This window comes from Salvelinus namaycush, chromosome 23 (assembly GCF_016432855.1).
Source record: "Salvelinus namaycush isolate Seneca chromosome 23, SaNama_1.0, whole genome shotgun sequence".
Classification (NCBI taxonomy): Eukaryota; Metazoa; Chordata; class Actinopteri; order Salmoniformes; family Salmonidae; genus Salvelinus; species Salvelinus namaycush.
In genome coordinates this window covers 35,329,647-35,349,961 of record NC_052329.1, presented here as the reverse complement: position 1 = coordinate 35,349,961, position 20,315 = coordinate 35,329,647, and the positions used below count along the sequence as shown (strand labels likewise).

The 20,315-nt window shown below is 42.9% G+C and overlaps 1 protein-coding gene and 1 pseudogene across 1 annotated transcript; one reads left to right on the top strand and one right to left on the bottom strand.

The window, feature by feature from the left end:
* Positions 1-1,366: 1,366 nt before the first annotated feature.
* Positions 1,367-12,943, top strand: si:ch211-137a8.4 (A-kinase anchor protein 12). The gene is made up of 3 exons (XM_038961535.1): positions 1,367-1,473; positions 9,331-11,175; positions 12,217-12,943. The coding sequence occupies exons 2-3, from the start codon at positions 9,522-9,524 to the stop codon at positions 12,237-12,239; spliced, it is 1,677 nt and encodes a 558-aa protein (XP_038817463.1). The 5' UTR covers positions 1,367-1,473; positions 9,331-9,521; the 3' UTR covers positions 12,240-12,943.
* Positions 12,944-14,080: 1,137 nt separating this feature from the next.
* Positions 14,081-19,885, bottom strand: LOC120018374 (annotated as a pseudogene).
* Between the last annotated feature and the right edge of the window lie 430 nt (positions 19,886-20,315).

Sequence of the window (20,315 nt, the reverse complement as noted above, 5' to 3'; positions counted from 1 at the left end):
CAGGAGATAAATGACCACCCCCAAAAGAACAGCTAACTGTGGGTTACTGGGGAGAGCCCACTGTGTGTTGTTGTTGAGGAAGCATAGATGGTAGAAACTCCACCTACTGTAACAGAGGTGCCACCCTACCAAGCCATGCCCACCAAATAATTTATTGAGCCAAACTTTGGTAACATTCTATATTCCCTCTTCAGTTAATGTCTGCACCTTTCTTAAACCCTTTGATGCACCATGCAACATCCCATATAAGGAGAGGATTTCACATGGAGCCATGCATGACACGGGGCTGGCTCGGCTGCACCATGCCCTCCTGTACCCTTAACCATTAAATGGATGCCTTGCTGACTCAAAGCCAGCAGTGTAGCCTAGCCTGCACAGATAGACACGCTGGCATCCTCCACAAGGAAATGAAGGCTCAGGGAACGAAAGAGACCAAGTCCTTGCAGATGTACTGTCTTATAAAATATGAATCACGCAGCAATGCTTTTCCAGTGCAGCGCACAATTTACTCTATCCAGGGGACAAATGTTGTCCAATATTAAAACGGATAGGCACAGACAGATATGATGGCATCCGTACAGACTGCCTGAGCACACGGCACAATGTTCCACTGAATCCTCCCTCTGCTCGGGTGCCCCAGGCCCACTGATGGAATTTTTGTGATTGGCTATTTCTCTCCATACACCTTAATTTGTCTTCTGTTTTGCAGTCTCACTGTATGGCAAGCAAATGGCCACTTGGTTCTCCAACATGGCTGAACAATGCTGATTGGTGAGGCGAAGGCTGATACATAGTGTGGTGAAGAGATGGTTTCCAGAAAAAGAAAAAACATGTAATAAAAGGGCTTTTACTCTGTGTGTTTCATTGGTGGTGGACATTGTGATTGATTAAATAAATTGACATTTCATCCACTCTAGGTGTCAATTGTGCTTCATGTGCTTGAAGGGCCATTGTTCCCAAGTCACATGAGTTCAAGATGACGATACAAAGCAACGGTTGGCTGCACACCAAAATTATGGGAATGGGAGCACATGGGAGGATAACCTGTCCCAAGATTACGTGATTTTGCGCTTTAAATCGCACAATTTTACAGCATATCAAATGCACGTGGCTCTTCGCTCTAACTGGGCAAATTACTGAGGGAAACAAATCCGAACCGTACTCTAACCCTCTTGCCTAGTTAAATAAAGGTTAAATTACTAAAATTAACCCGCTTAGTAGTGGGGGTGGGGTGGGTGATCTCCGTGGTTGCTAAGGGCAACGGGTGAGTTAGATGGTCTGTATTTGCGGAGCCGCAGCTGCGCGTCTGTTAATACCAACGCGACCCTCACGTCCCCGCGCAATTCTCCACACTGGGTTGGCTGCTTCAAGGATGAGGATGCGAGCAGGGATTTAGTGTGTGTCTTTTCCCGTCTGGATCAGTTTATTACCTTTCTCCAGCACACAGAAACGGATTTAGCCACACGAAACAAGGTTTGCAGAGATTATTCGTTTTTTTTTCTTGTAGCCTAGCCTGTTTGTTAAATAAGCTATTAAATGCATATGATGATTAATTTATGCGATTTCCATTTACCGTTTAATTAACCTTTTATAGTCATACAATATGGCTATTGATGATGAAGCTCTTGGATGGGCAGCACAGTTTGGTTTTTGTTGGATGATCTCAACGTTGAGGGACTATGAACAGGCTGTTGGTGGTTGATACGTGCGCGCTCGGTGCATCTCAACTCTGGATAGCCTACATAAAATGAAATGTTTGTCATTTTCTGGCATTGCTTTGGTTCGATAGCCACTTGTTTGGGAAGACAATTGTGCGCTCCAAAACGTACTTTGGTGCCTGAGAACCTGAGGCTCCTCATTAAATCAATTTCCACTCTCATTCGCCAGACTGCCACGTTATAATTTAAAGGCATTCAAGTGTGAATTTAAACGGGGCCAAGTAGGACCTCAATTCCATTTTACAAATGGGATCTCTCACGAGAGGGAAAACATAAGAGAATGTGTAGAGGTTTCGAGAATGTGTAGCCTAGTCTATGAGCTTCACAATAGACAAGCGCTGGATTTGTTGGGAATGTGGCGCTGTTGTTTTTATCAGTGAGGATTTCATATTACTAATCACGCATGTGTTGATTCCAGGATTATATGAATGTAATATTGCCTCATTCATCGAAAAGATGGCTACAAAGCATTTTTTTCCCTCGGCATGACTTTGGCCAATTATGATGCATTTACGCGTTATAACGCGGGACAGCTTTGTCAATAGGCCAGGCCATCTATTGTTCGGAATGCGTCTTGGCTACAACTTGGAAATCATGTCTGTTGTTGTGGTTAAATTAACGGGTTGAATTCCCTTACATAGGCTATAGCCCAAACATTTCAAGAGGAAAACATAAGTTAAAAAAATTCGGTAGACGTTTATTTTAGGCTAGCCTACACAAAACTGGGCTTGTGGCTTTGTTGCATTAGCAATGCAAATGAGCGTTTGAAAAGCACGGGCACCTGCTGTCTCAAGCATATGCATTGGCTTTTTCACCAGTGTGTCGTGAAAAACATTAGCGTGAGCAACAACAGTGGAGTCGGCGGTTTTCTTTCAAAATAAAAGTCCCCTAATTGAAATGTATACAAATAGTGGAATCCTGCCACAAATGGACTACATACAACTATTATGCCCTGTACAGCTTAATCTATGGATTGTGCACCCATGAAATGGGGTATCAGCATACCCAGTGACACCCACAGAACATAAATCTGTAGATTTTACACAAATATTATCATCTTAGCTCTTATTGCGGGACTTTGACTGTGGAAAATCATCTCTCAACTTGGCTTGTATTGCGCATAATAGACTAAGATGCTAATATGTGTGTAAACTCTACAGATTTCTGTTCTGTGGGTGTCACTGAGTAGGCTGATACATTTTATGGGTGCACAATCCATAGGTTAGGCCAGGGTTTCCCAAACTCGGTCCTCAGGATCTCAATGGGTGCACGTTTTGGTTTTTGCCGTAGCACTACACAGCTGATTCAACTAATCATGAAGCTTTGATCATTTGAATCAGCTGTCTAGTGTTAGGGCCAAAACCAAGAGGTGCACCTTTTGGGTTACTGAGTTTGGGAAACGCTGGGTTAGGCTGTAGAGTGCAATATGAGTTTCAATACGCACAATAGACACTGGGAGGTGATTTTCCCCAGTCAAAGTCCTGCAATAAGAGCAAGACGCTAATATTTGTGTAAACTCTACAGAGTTGTGTTCTGTGTGTGTCACTGGGTAGGCCGATCCCCAATTTCATGGGTGCAGAATCCATAGGTTGTGCAGTGCATATATAAGTATCAATGGTGGAAAAACTACAAAATTGTCATACTTGAGTAAAATTCCTTATATCCTGAACAAAAATGTAAACGCAACATGCAACGATTTCAAGTGTTTTACTGAGTTACGGGGCTGTGCCATGGATTTAGGAGCAGGGTTGCTTGTTTTGTTTCTTAGTTTTGTACTTAATGAGTAGCCTTGGGTTACATTTAGCTTTTTTGCATTGTTTATGCTTGGGTTACTTTTAGCTTTTTTTGCATTGATTATGCAAGTCAGTCAATTTAAATAAATTCATTAGGCCTTATCGTAAGGATTTCACATGACTGGGAATACAGATATGCATCTGTTGGACGATGCCTTAAAAAAGGTAGGGGGTGTGGATAAAAATTATTGTGTGACCCCCATTTGCTTCATGCAGTGTGACACATTTGGCTGTGCAAAGTCGATGGATATTGGCGGGAACTGGAACACGCTGTCGTACACGTTGATCCAGAGCATCCCAAACATGCTCAATGGGTGATATGTCTGGTGAGTATGCAGGCCATGGAAGACTGGGACATTTTCAGCTTCCAGGAATTGTGTATGGATCCTTGTGACATGGGGCCGTGCATTATCATGCTGAAACATGAGGTGATGGAGGCGGATGAATGGCATGACAATGATCTCGTCAAGGTATCTCTGTGCATTCAAATTGCCATCGATAAAATGCAATTGTGTTCGTTGTCCTTAGATTATGCCTGCCCATACCATAACCCCACCGCCACCATGGGTCACTCTGTTCAAAATGTTGACATCAGCAAACCGCTCATCCACACGAATGCATACACGCTGTCTGCCATCTGCCCAGTACAGTTGAACATGGGATTAATCCGTGAAGAGCGCACTTCTCCAAAGGTGAGATTTGCCCATTGAAGTCAGCCCATTGAGCTTCCCTGAGACGGTTTCTGACAGATCGTGCAGAAATTCTTCGGTTGTGCAAACCCACAGTTTCATCAGCTGTCCGGGTGGCTGATCTCAGACGATCCAGCAGATGAAGAAGCCGTATGTGGAGGTCCTGGGCTGGCATGGTTACACTTGGTCTGCTGTTGTGAGGCCGGTTGGGCGTACTGCTATAATCCTCAAACACAACCTTTGGTAGAGGAATGCACATTAAAGTATCTGGCAACAGCTCTTGAGGACATTACTGCAGTCAGCATGCCAATTGCACGCTCCCTCAACTTGTGGCATTGTGTTGTGTGACAAAACTTCACATTTTAGAGTGGCCTTTTATTGTCCCCCAGCACAAGCTGCAGTTGTGTAATTATCATGCTGTTTATTAATCAGCTACTTGATATACCACACCTGTCAGGTGGATAGATTATCTTGGCAAATGAGAAATGCTCACTAACAGGGATGTAAACAAATTTGTTCCCAAAATGTGAGAGAAATAAGCTTTTTGTGCGTATGGAAAATGTATTCTATCTTATTTCAGCTCATGGAACATGGGACCAACACTTTACATGTTGCGTTTATATTTTTGTTCAGTATATTAAGCAAACCATCCGGCACAAATGGCTTGTTTTTTATTTTATTTACGGACATACAAGGGCACACTCCAACACTCAGACATCATTTACAAACATAGTATTTGGTGTCAGGGAAAATACATGGGAGTACAAAGTACATGTTTTCTTTAGGAATATAGTGGACTAAAAGTAAATAGTAGGGATGCACGATATATCGGTGAGCATATCGGAATCGGGCCGATATTCGCTAAAAATGCTAACATCGACATTGGCCAATTGTCTAGTTTAACACCGATGTGCAAAACCGATGTCAATGCTGACGTGCATACCTATATAACGTAGGTAGATGACGTAATGACGCCACGAATAATACAGCGCTACACAGAACAAAAGCAGAAAATTACTAGGCGCGCACTTCCAACAACTAAACAAGTTCAAGTCGAGCAGTCATTTGAAAGAGTAAAAAAATTAAGCGGGACAACTCAAAGGCGAAATCCATTGTCAAGATGATGGATTTTCATTGCCCTTGACAATCAACTGTTCTCCGTCGGGGATGATGTTGGCTTTCGCCGACTGGTCGAGCACCTCTAGCCCCAGTACACACTACCAAGTAGTCACTATTTTTCAGATGTTGTCCTACCGGAGTTACACAGTATTGTTGAAATTAGAGGTCGACGATTATGATTTTTCAAAAACGATACCGATTTATTGGAGGACCAAAAAAAGCCGATACCAATTAATCGGCCGATATTTATATCTATATATTTGTAATAATGACAATTACAACAATACTGAATGAACGCTTTTATTTTAACTTAATACATCAATAAAATCTAGTCATAAATAATGAAACATGTTCAATTTGGTTTAAATAATGCAAAAACAAAGTGTTGGAGAAGAAAGTAAAAGTGCGATATTTGCCATGTAAAAAAGCTAACGTTTAAGTTCCTTGCTCAGAACATGAGAACATATGAAAGCTGGTGGTTCCTTTTAACATGAGTCTTCAATATTCCCAGGTAAGAAGTTCTAGGTTGTAGTTATTATAGGAATTATAGGACTATTTCTCTCTATACCATTTGTATTTCATATACCTTTGACTATTGGATGTTCTTATAGGCACTATAGTATTGCCAGCCTAATCTCGGGAGTTGATAGGCTTGAAGTCATAAACAGCGCAATGCTTGAAGTACAGTGAAGAGCTGCTGGTTAATGCAGGAAAGTGCTGTTTGAATGAATGCTTGTAAGCCTACTGCTGCCTACCACCACTCAGTCAGACTGTTCTATCAAATATCAAATCATAGACCTAATTATAATATAACACACAGAAATACGAGCCTTAGGTCATTAATATGGTAAAATCCGGAAGCTATCATTTCGAAAACAAAACGTTTATTCTTTCAGTGAAATACGGAAGCGTTCCGTATTTTATCTAACGGGTGGCATCCCGAAGTCTACATATTGCTGTTACATTGTACCATCTTCAACGTTATGTCATAATTATGTACAATTCCGGCAAATTAATTGCGGTCTTGGTTAGGAAGAAATGGTCTTCACACAGTTCGCAACGAGCCAGGCGGCCCAAACTGCTGCATATACCCTGACTCTGCTTGCACAGAACGCAAGAGAAGTGACACAATTTCCCTAGTTAAAAGAAATTCATGTTAGCAGGCAATATTAACTAAATATGCAGGTTTAAAAATATATACATGTGTATTGATTTTAAGAAAGGCATTGATGTTTATGGGTAGGTACACATTGGTGCAACGACAGTGCTTTTTTCGCGAATGCGCTTGTTAAATCATCACCCGTTTGGCGAAGTAGGCTTTGATTCGAGGATAAATCAACAGGTACCGCGTCGATTATATGCAACGCAGGACAAGCTGATAAACTAGTAATATCATCAACCATGTGTAGTTAACTAGTGATTATGTTAAGATTGATTGTTTTTTATAAGATAAGTTTAATGCTAGCTGGCAACTTACCTTGGCTCTTGCTGCACTCGCGTAAAAGTAGTCAGCCTGCCACGCAGTCTCCTCGTGGAGTCCAATATAATCGGTGTCCCAAAATGCCGATTACCGATTGTTATGAAAACTTGAAATCGGCCCTAATTAATCAGCCATTCCGATTAATCGGTCGCCCTCTAGTTAAAATGCACATCTGTGAGCTACTTGCCAAAAGAACTATATCGGTATCGGCCAAAAATGTAATATCGGTGCATCCCTAGTAAATAGTAAAGTACAAAGATCTCAACACCTACATGGGGCGGCAGGTGGCCTGGAGGGTAGGAGTGTTGGGCCAGTAACCGAAAGGTTGCTGCATCGAATCCCCGAGCTGGTAAGGTAAAAAAAAAAAACATTCTGTTCTGCTCCTGAACAGGGCAGTTAACCCACTGTCCCCCAAGCTTCGTGGATGCCGATTTAAGGCAGCCCCTGCACCTCTCTGATTCAGAGGGGTTGGGTTAAATGCGGAAGACACATTTCAGTTGAATGCATTTAGTTGTACAACTGACTAGGTATCCCTCTTTCCCTACTTAAAGTGTCACTATAAAGAAATCGCTCTGCCATTTCCTGGTTGCTAAAACTCTTAACGGTTCACCTAATTTGAGTTTACGTGACAAAATGTAAAGAATCAGTGTACCATCTGTGAAATACTTTTTCCATAACAAAAAAACATTTTTGTTTGAGCCATTTGAAGCTGGTGTACAAAACCGAAAGTAAAATATGCAAAAACAAAACTTGAAAACGGGAAGCATAGAAATAGCACACATAGAACAAATCTACCGCTTCTCAAACTTGCCTTCAAGTCGAATGATAGATCTATAACTCACATTTCTATGTGAATTCGGTCAGGTCGCCCAAAAAGTTAAATTCTGCCACTAAGTAGTACCTCAGTTTTCTTTTTACCTAAGTACTTTACACCATTGATAAGTAGGCTGTGCAGTGCAATTTCAAGATATATATTTTTTGGGGTGGGGGGGTTAAACTAATAATTGTCCTTTATTGACTTTATATAACAACATTCCCCCACAAAAAATATTGTCCAATTGTGGCATGATTCCACTATTTTGCATTAGTTTCAATGGGGCACTTTTATTTTGAATGCGAACTGCCGAGGCCCCTATTGTTGCTCGCGCTGTTGTTCACGACACACCGATGAACCCGCCCACCCTTCATTTCTCCCGGTCTCTCCCTCATTAAAATGATGTTCTATTTCTGCAGCGCATGATTGGAGCTCACAGCTAAACTCAATCGCAGGGGCATCTTAAACCCCCTCGCTCTCACTGCCGGTTTAACATAACAAAGGGGAATAGAGTACTCTGTTGAAAACCGGACAAAAAGGCTAAAGCGCGCGATTGTCCTTGTGGCAGGACATGCAAGCGTGGTCTCCACTCCCTCCACAGGCGCACATTTGAACGCAGTAGTAACCTAACCGGGAAATCAGATTAAAATGTGTTATTGGTATCGCGCTCCTTTCTCGAAATACAAGAAAATTGTATTACAATGTATGTTGCTGTAATCATTTTACGTCACATGCAGTCACAGGGACCGTTTGAATAATCGAATATGCCAAAGTATGACTAGCCTACACCATAAGGTGCACCTCTGGTGTTTTTGATTGGCGAGAGAATTTATTTCAAATTTTCAGATGGATGATTTGGAGAGAACGTGAAATCGGTATTAATCTATAAAGATAGCTTAACCATGGATGACATTGCTACGTTGCAAAATAACCCAATGCAGACTGGAAAACAAGGGCAGTGCTTCACAACACGATAGGAGATAAAGGGGTTGTCTGTGGGTGAAGAGATGTCTATAATAAGGGGGGTCGAGTCTATAGAAAATCATGGCCAGAGAAAATAGTGCATTTGTTAGTTTCTGTTTTGCCTATAACCTTTAATGATGTTATGATGCAATTATAAACACTTTCCCAGATAAAAATTATCAAGGTGGCTTTTGCTTTGGAAGCAGACATTTTATGTCTTAAAGCATAGACATTTTAAAATTAGCTAAGCCCTTTTCTTTGTCATTTTCCATTATGGAGATTTGCTGAAGATTTTAGATTTTCACTCGCCTCTGCTGTCATTGCATGTTATTGTTTAAGCTTACTATCTAGAATGTCAGCTTGTTTTTCCTGGATACTAAAGCCCAGACATAAACCCTTCAAATGGTGCTGAATACTAAACAAAACCACTGATCCACTTTTCTAAACAGCAATGCTCTCTAGCATCTAGGTGACGAGTCAGACCCTTGTGGCAACATGAGATTATCTGGAGCATGTTATGCCCTGTGTTTATTTCTTCAAAATACCCATCACTTCTCACGTAGAATTTGTCACGTTACATTATGTTGGTTTGTGGTTGGATGCATTGGCTTTAAATCATTTTGAGCAGAGCTTTGCTGTTGTAGAGATGCAGTGCGTGTTGCATCTGCGGTGTCTGGAGTACCCTAGACTAAGTCATGGACTGTCTGTGTTGTTGATTTATACATTGAATCCTTTCTCATTTCATTTCCACCAGGTTCGTGGCCCCCATTCTCACCACGGAATATGATGCAGAGGCCCTCCTCTCCGAAGGGAAGTTGAATGGGAATACTGCCATACGTGTCAGCTCGTGATCAATGAACTCAGTCCATTCAAGCACAAAAGGAACTAACCTGAACTACTGAAGAAAAAGAGGGGATATAACGACACAGACACCTTTTTGCGGATATGGCGGCGACAGATGCCTGTGCAGCACCTGTACAGGAAGAAGGCACTACCACCACCGAGACCAAAACAGAGGTGGAGCCCACAAACTCAGAGACTGTCACAGAGGCTGTCACGTCTCCACCCGAAGAGGTACAACCTGCCGGAGAGACCACAGAGAGCCCAGAGCAGCCGGCCGATGGCAAAGCTAAACAGGCCTCTGAGAATATTTTTTCTTCCTTTCTGAATAAGAGTGGACTGGGAAAAGTCATGGGAGGGAAGAAGAAGAAGGAGCAGAGCACTGAGGCTGTGGAGGCTAATGGAGAGGGCAACACAGAGCAGAAAAAGGCCTCTGACCAAACAGAAGAGCCGGCAGCCAATGGTACAGAGGCAGCGGCAGAGGACCAGGCCATTGAGAAAGCGCCGGAGAACCAGGTGAAGGTCCGATCCAAATCCTTGGACAGGTTAGAGGACCCTGAGGCCCTCAATGCCACAGTGGACATACTGGAAGATGCCCCGGCAGCAGAAGAGTCAGAGAAGCCTGCCTCCAGTGCAGCGACCAAACACATGAAACGCTGGCATTCCTTTAAGAAGCTTATGGCCCAGAAGAGTCACAAGAAGAGCACAGAAGATTCTAAGGAGGCTGAGGGCAGCGAGGGTGCATCTGGGGGAACACCTGGTGACACAAGTACACTGGACTCCAAGGCTTCAGAATCCAGTGGCCAGAAACGGTGGAAACTGAAAAGGTCATGGACATTCCAGGGGCTGAAGAGAGACCCGTCAGTCGTAGGCATCAGCAAAGCCGCTAAGGGCGAGAAGGCGGAAGGGGAGGAAAACGCTGCAGAGAACGATGAAGCGGCTGCGCCTGAAACAGACGAAGCCAAGGCACAGGTAGACGGCGAAACACAGGAGAAGACCAACACAGACGGAGAGGAGGAAAAAGGAGCCACCGCCGCCCCACACAAATCAATGAACCAACACGCAGATGAGATCTGGACCTCCTTCAAGAAACGCGTGATCCCCAAGTCCAAGCGGGCAGCAGACACGGTGGCTGCCAGCGGGGAGGAGGAAGGTGCTGCAGCATCTGAACTGGCCGAGCAGACGGAAGAGGCAGGCAAAGAGCAGGCCAAGTCGGCCAAGACCAAGCGAACGCACTTCAACCGCGCCGTTTCGCTGAAAAACTTCATCATGCGAAAGGGGAAAAGCACCAGCGTGGACCAGGGAGACGGAGCTCCGAAAGAGGGTGAGGAGGCAGAAGACGGGGAGGCGAAGAACACAGAGGGCGCGGCTGCCCCAGCTGGCACGTCTGACAGCCAGCAGGGAGAAGCAGATGCTGCCCAGGGCGAGAGCAACGACAAAGGAGAGGTTCAGGTGGTCAATGAGCACACAGCCGCTGATGGAGAGGCAAAGGAGCCCGCAACGAGCACACTGTCTGGTCCTGAGCCAGAGAAGGCCAACACAGTTAAGCCCGCAGCACCAGCAGAGCCCGTGGCAGAGGTGAAAATCAACGGTGAGAATGGGTGCTCGAACGGCACGCCCGAAGAAGACGCCATACACAATCATGAAACGACCCCGAAGAAAGACGGACCAACAGACGAGGCCAAACAAGAAAACACCAACTCCACGAAGGACGCGAAGATGCTGAACCTCGGCACAGGAAATGCAGTTGCCCAAATCGGTGAGTTTGCAGTAGAAATAGACTATGGTGATGATGACCTCCAGCAAAATGGAGCTAACATGATGACACAGGTCAAATTAGAACTAGGGACTAGCTTTGAGGGTGGGGTGGGGGGGGCTTCTCAAAATGGAAGGTCCCATTCTGAGTCAGGGGAGGCCAACGCTGAGCCACGTGACCAAGAGGAAGCGCGGAAGAGGATGTTCTATGAGGCTGCTGCATCCATCGTACAGACAATTATGTCAGCGGCCACTGAACAGTTAGAAAATGAGAAGAGCTTTCTGGACACTGGTCAAAAGTGTTCTCATTATGCCAATAGTGGGAACACTTTTGACCGTTGTCCAGAATTTTTCTAACTGTTCAAGAAAAGGTAAGGTGATATTAACATCAGTTTTTGTCATTGAGGGTTTACAAATATGATGCTGGGTGAAGCTTTAAGTGGAAGCGTAGTGTAGTTATGTGATACTTAAAGCCGTTCACCTACTTTGATGCAGCACTTTGAAATCCCTTTAAGGACACTCAACGCTGCAGTAGGTAACATGAAACATGTAAATAGTCAGGGAAAGAGCCACTGAACCAAACGGTTACTCATAGGTATCCATGTCACAGCACACAATAGAAAGGTCACTGTGTATAACAGGGCCACTTCATTATTGTAGGGAAAGAGGGTCAAAGGACATCAATAATGTTTAGTCAATCAAAGGATTAGTAGTTAAATCAAAGTGTCACTTGGGCTGTCTAGGAACAAGATTAAGCACCTTTCTCCCTGGGGTACCAGTTTATCGATGAAAGTAGTTTTTCCTGCATGTTTGGTTCACAGTTTTCAGTCAGGGGCCATGTCTACAATATTGTGATTCACCCTACGGAGTAAGTCGAATGTGCTGTGAATCTGTCCCAATAGTCTTGAGTAATACTAACACTTCACAAAGATCTAAGACTATCAGTCAGCACCATGTCTACTACTAATTAAAATGTTTTCTATGAATGTTCTGATTTTAAATATATATTTTAATATATTTCATTTTTTCTGTTATCATTCACCAGACAAAAAGGCGGGAAACGTGTGACGACACACAAAGAGGATTAGATCAGCATGGGATTCGTTCAGCAAGGAGCTTTGACCCCCCCCCCCCCCAAACGGAGTAATCACATGTTTTTCGCCACAATTCTTCATGGTGAGAGCGATGCAATCCATATAGATGAAAAAATACTCAAAAGCAATAATTCAGTCATCAATCAGCGCAGTTCTTGCTTACCATTCCGTGATCAATGTAAATGTTTTTCTTGTCCTCTACTAGTGAGATTTTATATTGTCAACAGAAGGGAAGACATTCCATCCTTGTCAAATGTTAATCTCTATGATCTCTCATTCCAGGATCAAAAATACTTAGTTTTATATCAATTGCCATTTTGTTTGTAGTTTTGTCAATAGATATTCCAAAGTGCACATTTGAAATGATTGCCCTAAAGACTGCCCCCCCCCCCCGTGTGGATTCCTTAAGTAATGTGTTCTAATCTCTTTCTGTGTTAATGTTTTTAGACTGTTGTGTACATGAATGAACCACCATAAAATATGAAGTCAAAATGTTTTTTTTCTAAACACATCTTCTCACTGTAACGCAGATTGATCTGCCGTTGATATGTTTTGTTGATCAATGATGTCACGTGTTCGCTAGGAAATTGTCAAAAACTAGAACAATAAAGATTCAAATCGAACAATTTAAAAAAACATTGTGGAGGCTATTTATGCATAAAATGTTGATGTACTGTATGTAGGAAGGCATTATGGAAATGCTATTGGTCATTAATCTCTATTTTGATAATCCTACATCCTTTTACATAATGGCAGATTTGTGCAGTATGCATTAGCTGGAGTACTTCAATTTCACAATGAATTGCGTCAAGCGGTGAGCTCATTCAGAGTAAATTACATCATGTTTCAGATAAACATGTCTGCTATAGTCAGTGTCAATGCCTTGGCAGTTGAGGGACATGTCTGTTACCATTCTGGTAAATACGCTTGATACAGCACTATACATGAAATCACCACAATACTGTTGTCTGTTAAAACTAAATCTCTGGGATTAAGTTATTATAGAGATGACAGACAGTAAGAGCATATTATAACAGATATATGTTATGTAAAGTTATAGGCTAGCTAAAAAAAAGACAACGTGGGCATGAAGTGATAACCTGCAGTGACAGACAAATACAGGGTGGCATCACTGAAATGGGATGTTACCCACAAGCCACAGCCATCCCTGGAATGTGGACTTCATTCATCTAAAGGTGTTCATGATCATTACATTCCTGTTCTGCCAAATGACAAATCAATCAAGTAGGACAAATAAAGGTGATGTTTTCGTATGTGTGTTAGCAGTTCATTTTTTAACAAACAAAAGCTCACAATATGACTTAAAAGGTATTTTTTGGGCATAACACAACTATACTACAATATTGTTGGAAATACTAAGTGGTAGCTGTAAGAAAAACACCCCAGGGGTCTCATTGTTGGATGTGTTGACCAGATAGTTGGGTGGTTATCAGTGGGAACAGACACAATGAATCTATTCTGGCCCACGCAGTCCTGCAGTGATGGTGCTCTGCCCTCAGGCAGGTCACTGTGTATTGACTATAATGTCTGGAGCGTTTCATCCGCTTAGATAAACAGTCTCTTTAAAAGGTGAGTATGATACACAGATCAGTGAAATGTCACTAATGGCCACTTTTGTAGAAAACTGAAAGAAAAGGGTGAACCGGGGTCTGTAGTGCTGTGTGTGTGTATAACAGTGAGTGAGAGAAAGCGAGAGAGGGACAGTCAGAGATCAAAAGAAAAATAACAAGTCTGTGTGTGGGGAGAGTTGTAGGGGAGTATGTATGATTGTGCTGGGCCAAGTGCAAGACTGCATACTGGACAAAAAACACATTTAATCACATTCTGCACTTTAGCTATGTAAACAGTGAAAGGCATGATACCATTTGCAGTAAAGAATCTAAAAAAATAAACCAGATATCCACAAAAATATAAGCAGGCATTCAAAAATAAAATAAAAGTAGTCAGCTCATTACGTCATAGTTTATCCCATCGTATTTACAACCGCTGTTTACAAAGCTTACAAGGACGGGATAACATCCTTCATGTACAGCCATAGGGTTGTCTCTGTCCGCAGTGCACATCGTCTCCCTCAGTCTATTCCATTTTAGACATCTCAAAATTGATTGTCGTGGTCTCCTGTGGGGAAATAAAAGCATAGTTGGGATGACTTTCCAAAGGTACGTGGTGGACTGAAAAACAAAGAGGGACATTGAAGTCAATCGATCTTTACAAAAGCTTTAATAGAAAAGATACATGCGATCTGATCTACCGACTACCCTTTCCATACAAGTATATTCACATTTTGAAGTATTACACTTTATCTTCGCCAAAAATGTGAAAGTAATACAAAAATATATATCTTAAAGACATCCCTTGCATTGACAATCCTAATGGCTTTATTTGATGTGGGGTTAAAAAAATTAAAAATATACACAACCACACCACTCTTCCGCACCGCACCCTCTCATTGTTCAAGCCAGCAAGAAAACAGGGAGGGATAAACAGGCTGATGTAAACCTGACTAGCTACTGCTCTTTAATAAGCATGGAGCTGGCACCACCTGCTGTTCACGCCAGGAATAACACCTCGTCTTAACTCGTCAGAGTCCAGTAGAGGGGGCAGTGCACTGGGACAGAAAGGAAAACGTGTTAGATTGATTTACAGCTGTCTTCTCGTCAGAAAAATCAACTATACTTTCTGTGCTTGTTTCACACATCATCACAGAGTGTAAACTGATTTAATTAAGTTGAGAGTTTCGATGTTATTACTATGTAATAACCACCCTGTAATACATTTCTAGTCAAAGTGATTATATTATCACTGTCAATCATGGTTAATGTTCCTAACGTTTCTACAACTTCAATTTGTTCGCACTTACACATCTGCCATTGAAGATGGGATATTCTCTTCGACCCATTTCAGATCCTCATCCTGGGAAAAAAACATTTCCTATCACCAAGACAACTTCTCTGAGCCAGAAAATGTAGTTCATAGCCTATATTCTTAGTATGGGTGGTATCGCTGTGCTATGGAGAAGGCTCTTACCACTTTGTTCGGTTTGGCTGTTCCATTTGTCTCGGACTTCAGACCCCTCATCTTCACGTCCTCTGGAAGTACACTAAATAGGACACGATCAGAATCACAGATTTGATTACTGTATGTTGGCTGAGTCAATTGCGTTCTATCAAAAATGGCTGCTTGGAGAGAGAACCAAGGTACATTCATCCCATAGACTATCAATACACTATGGACGTGTCACAACTAGGCCAAAGAGGTCTAGTTACCTATCAAGACCGGGTATGATACTGTATTTCATCCTCCAGTGAACCATATGCAGTATCAACTTGTGTTCCTATGACTGAAATACCAAAACAGCAGTGACTCTTACCAAATGTATCATTCATCAGCTGTTCCTTTGCCCCGTCGTCACGCTCCTCGTCCTCTAGGGGGCTGAAGGCGTATCTAAGGGGAACAGGACATGACATCACAGAATAGGGGCACGTTCAACATGACACAACGTTGTGGAACGTTCAGATAGCATATTTCTATGTAGAACAAACAATCTTCTCTGACATACAGACTAAGCGATCACGCCGGCTCTATTCATGGGATTCCTATCGGCAACGGTCGACAACATTTGGCTACTGAACGTGACCCACTTGGGCTCATCACCATCTCAATTCAATTTGAGTTGACTTGGACATGGGATTTCTCCATACAAGTGCAATTTTATGTTCTGAATTGACCCTAACTTTGCCACAGATTTCTCTGTTGACATACTGAAGGATCCTAGCCAGTAACCCAATCCCTAGATTAAAAATCAAACATGACTTTGGTTGAGAGGGTTTTGGCCTTGTGTTGAACTGTTTAGCCGTGACCTCTTACCTCTGGTTGTTGGCAGACGGCCTCCACAGAAACATGATGACCAGAAGGATGGCGGAGAAGAGGAACCTTCCAGAAAGCATCGTCTATCCACAGCTCCCTCCAGTCCTAGAGATACAAAGAGAGAGTGAATAAGAGAGAGACGGGAGAGGAAGAGAATGTGAAAGATAATATATCTAATGCCAAATACCAGTTCACTAGAGGTGTGTGTGTGTGTGCTGAAAATGTGTTATATTTCCTCACCGTTAAAATTGTCAAGAAAATATTATTTTCGATGCTCCCTGACTTTCTAGCTTTCATTTCGGTGATTTCTTAGCGCGCTGGACACAGTCAATAAAGTATGAATGTAGGTCCATTATCATTTCTACAGTTTCGATTTGGTTTTAGACATTTTAAAGTATATTGAGTTCGATTATTATTGTTTTTACTCAAAAAATGTGTCCGCATGTGTTTGGACACCCGTGGCTTAAAAAGTTACGTAACGTAGTAAACAAACACTACTCACCGACTGGCACTTTGAAACCTTGAAGGTCTTTATCATCCAGATAATGAAAATGACTGAGGCTGCAGAGTAGAACAGTGACAGGCCAAATATATTAGATTAGTGAATGCTTGTAATCATGGGCACACCAGTGTGTATAGTACACTATGTATGAAATGTCTCTGTTAAGTGGTTGCAGTAGCACAGCCGCAGACAGCTCCTCACCAATAACGGCGAATATGAGGGTGTTGGTAAAGTGGCGATACAGGGAGAGCTTGACCACGTTTCTTCGGAGGCGAAGGAGCTTCATGGTCTGGGCCAGGCTGATAAAGATGTGATTGGCTGTCAAGGACTCCAACATAACCCCAGCACACACCCGGCTAACAAACAGCCCACCTTTGAAATACAATTCTCAACAGAAACAGTTTACCCAATAATACCAGTCTTCTTCCATTGACTGTCAACATAACCAACACAGAAGAGTTTGCCTACCTTGTCAACTGAGCTGATATACCTGAACGCAAACCCAAGCTAATCAGGGTGTAAGTGTCTGAGGGTTTTTAGCCATTTTCTCATCACTCAGGAGGAGTTGAGCTCCCCTCTGCCCTCCATGGCCAGGTTAAGCACGTCTGGAAAACCTGGTATGGACTTAGTCATCACTATACTAACTGGTTTTCTGGCTAATTGGTTAACTAACTGAATCCACTAAAAATACTGTCCTGTCAAACTGCAGGAGAAAAAAATGTGTCCGTCCGTGAGAATAAAATAATGCATTTGTCAAAAGTTAGCAGTGCCTCCGAGCTCTTCTAAATGAAGTTATTGATCGCCTTGATATAAGTGTCCCTGTAATTAAACATTTAATTAATCCATGTGACTATGGCTCCCTCTGATGTCTAAATTCGTTTTTGTGAGGCCAGAGGATATTTTCTGGAAATATTCCCTTCTGGGTTATTCCCTTCTCTGAGACAAAGGCGAAGGCAGGCGGAAATAGAGGGAGATGTGCCAACACCAACCACCACCAAGGCACTGTCGCACACAGGGATTTCAGGAAGTGAGAGCGTTGGAAGAGGAAGTGGGGGGGGGGGGGGGGTACAGAGATGTGAAGGGAGGTACAGTACAGGATATCCACCCGCAGAGGGTAGAGTCGAGCACAGACAAAGGAATGGCAGCAAGCGGCACCAGATCATCTTCAGCCTGAAAGGGACAGAGAGGGGAACGGACACACACACGGGGGGCAGCAGAAAGGGAGGGAGTGACAGAGGGAGCGAGGGAACACTATCACATACTCTTCAGGCAGCCATGCAGATAGATACACACCAAGAGGACCCGTGTAGAACCAAACTGCCACTCAAAGAGGGTTGGAATCAAACTTGTTGGAGAGGTTATGAGAGACACTGGGAAAAGGGATGAGGAGATCTGAGTAAGCTTTGGAAACACAGCCCAAGACAAACATGCCCAGAGGGAGAAAGAAAAGAGTCTGTAAAAAAAAGAGGTCTTAATACTGACAGACTAACTGCATACAGTGACTACTAGATTAACACGCTGACTGACAGACAGGCAGACTGACGGCCTCTGGTAATGTCTGACCACTCCAAAAGGATATCCACCACACAATGCACGAGTCAGTGAACGCCAGAATAATGTCACACAGTAGTCTGCTACTGCCCACTTGACCCTGTGAGAAAGACAGGCAAACACTGACTGTGGAATGACAATACTACTACACACACAAGATTCCTGGCATCCTTTGACCAAAGATAAAGATATTCAACAAAGGGCATCATGGCATTGTTTGGTTTAGTTCCATATCAAAAACGTATCAACATGTTTTAAAGGTCTAGTTAGGTGGACAATATATTTTGGGGAATACCGAGGTAGTATATTGATCAGAAGGGAGAGGACAGAGAGACCAGACTTACCGAATTGACCCTTAGGATTCCCTCGACAACGGAGAATATAAGGTAAAAATAAAGGTAAAAATAAAAATGAAATGAGCAGTCCCACCCCAACCCCCCAGTGTAGCAATGCGCCGAGCCTTGGCCTACAGCGAGAGAGAGACAGGCAGGCAGAGAGAGAGAGACAGGCAGGCAGAGAGAGAGAGAGAATTGGAAATAGAGTTTAACACTCTCCACTGTCTTAACAATGTGACCTCTTATGAAGGGACTGACTCACTTGACAATTCCATAACCAAGACTAGCAATGATGACGAGCACACGGGCCAGGGTCCTCTTCACTGCTGAAAGGATCTCCGCAAACACTACTGCCCCCTGGACTTTTGGAGGACACAGCACACAAATAAAGCTTATTTATGGAGTACAACAGCACATTTAGCACCACACTAGGATCAATTATATCTTACCCAATTCCAACCTTGCCCACCAGGAAGATTTAGATAGAAAAACAATATTGGCTAAAAATGTGTGTTTAGGGGTGTCCACCAAGAATGACCACTTAAACCCCATGTTGATTCCCTTAAAAGACCAATTACAGACAAAAACGTGTTTCTCAAGTGATCATGTGAATTTCAAGTGATCACATGTGAAGTGTTCCAAAAACACATGTTTTCACATGTGAAATTTCATATGTGAAATCAAGTGGCTTTTCTGTAAGGTTCTTGTCTCTCCCCCTCCTGACAGGAGAGGCCGTCGTAGCGGATGCTCTGGAACTCGGCGTAGTACACAGCCTTCTCCAGCATGCTCAGGAAGACGACCCCGCCGATCCAGAACTGGATCCTGAGCAGCTCTCTCCAGTAGCAGGCTGACAGCAACACATAGATGACACACATCACCATGTAGAACTGCAAAAGGGACAGTTTGGTGAGCTGGCAAGGAACTAGAGAGTCTGTATTGTCTGATAAGCTAGAGAGCATGTCCTACAGGACTACACCTTAGAAGCTACTTGTGTTTATTATGCTACATGTAATGAAGCTGTAGTGTAGAGTGTTCTCCATGTAGACAACTTATCATGGCAGAATTGACTTACGATCATAAGAAGTCATTCTGAAGCTGAGATGTATTCATGGGTTCCCTTTCATACTGACTTCCACTGCAGGGGGTGAAGGACATAACAGTAATATTAGCCTATTAGTTAGTGCAGTTTTAATGTATTGGACTCAGGTTTCATGTGATTGGTGGACCTCTTTATGTTGGATGTCCCAGTTCTGTGGTGGGACCGAGTCAGTGGCAGCACTGCTATTCTCCTTGATCTCTTTGATGTGGATGATGAATATGCAAGGCCATCCTCCCAGGTCTGAGCCATTGCATCAAAGTGATGCTGGGGAGTCTAGGAGCATAGAGCTACATTATAGGATCTCTATGTCTAAGACAGCCAGGCATTAGGAAATAGCTAGCTGAACAAATGTTTTCCCTGCGGTAAAGAAATTAAGAACGGCAAATAAAGAAATAGTGTGTTAGTGTATCTAAATCACACTGTTTGTTTAGCCAATGTGTATGTACACCATACATACAGTTGAAGTCGGAAGTTTACATACACTTAGGTTGGAGTCATTAAAACTTGTTTTTCAACCACTCCGCAAATTTCTTGTTAACAAACTATGGTTTTGGCAAGTCGGTTAGGACATCTACTTTGTGCATGACAAGTATTTTTTCCAACAATTGTTTACAGACAGATTATTTCACTTCTAATTCACTGTATCACAATTCCAGTGGGTTGTGGCAAAAGTAT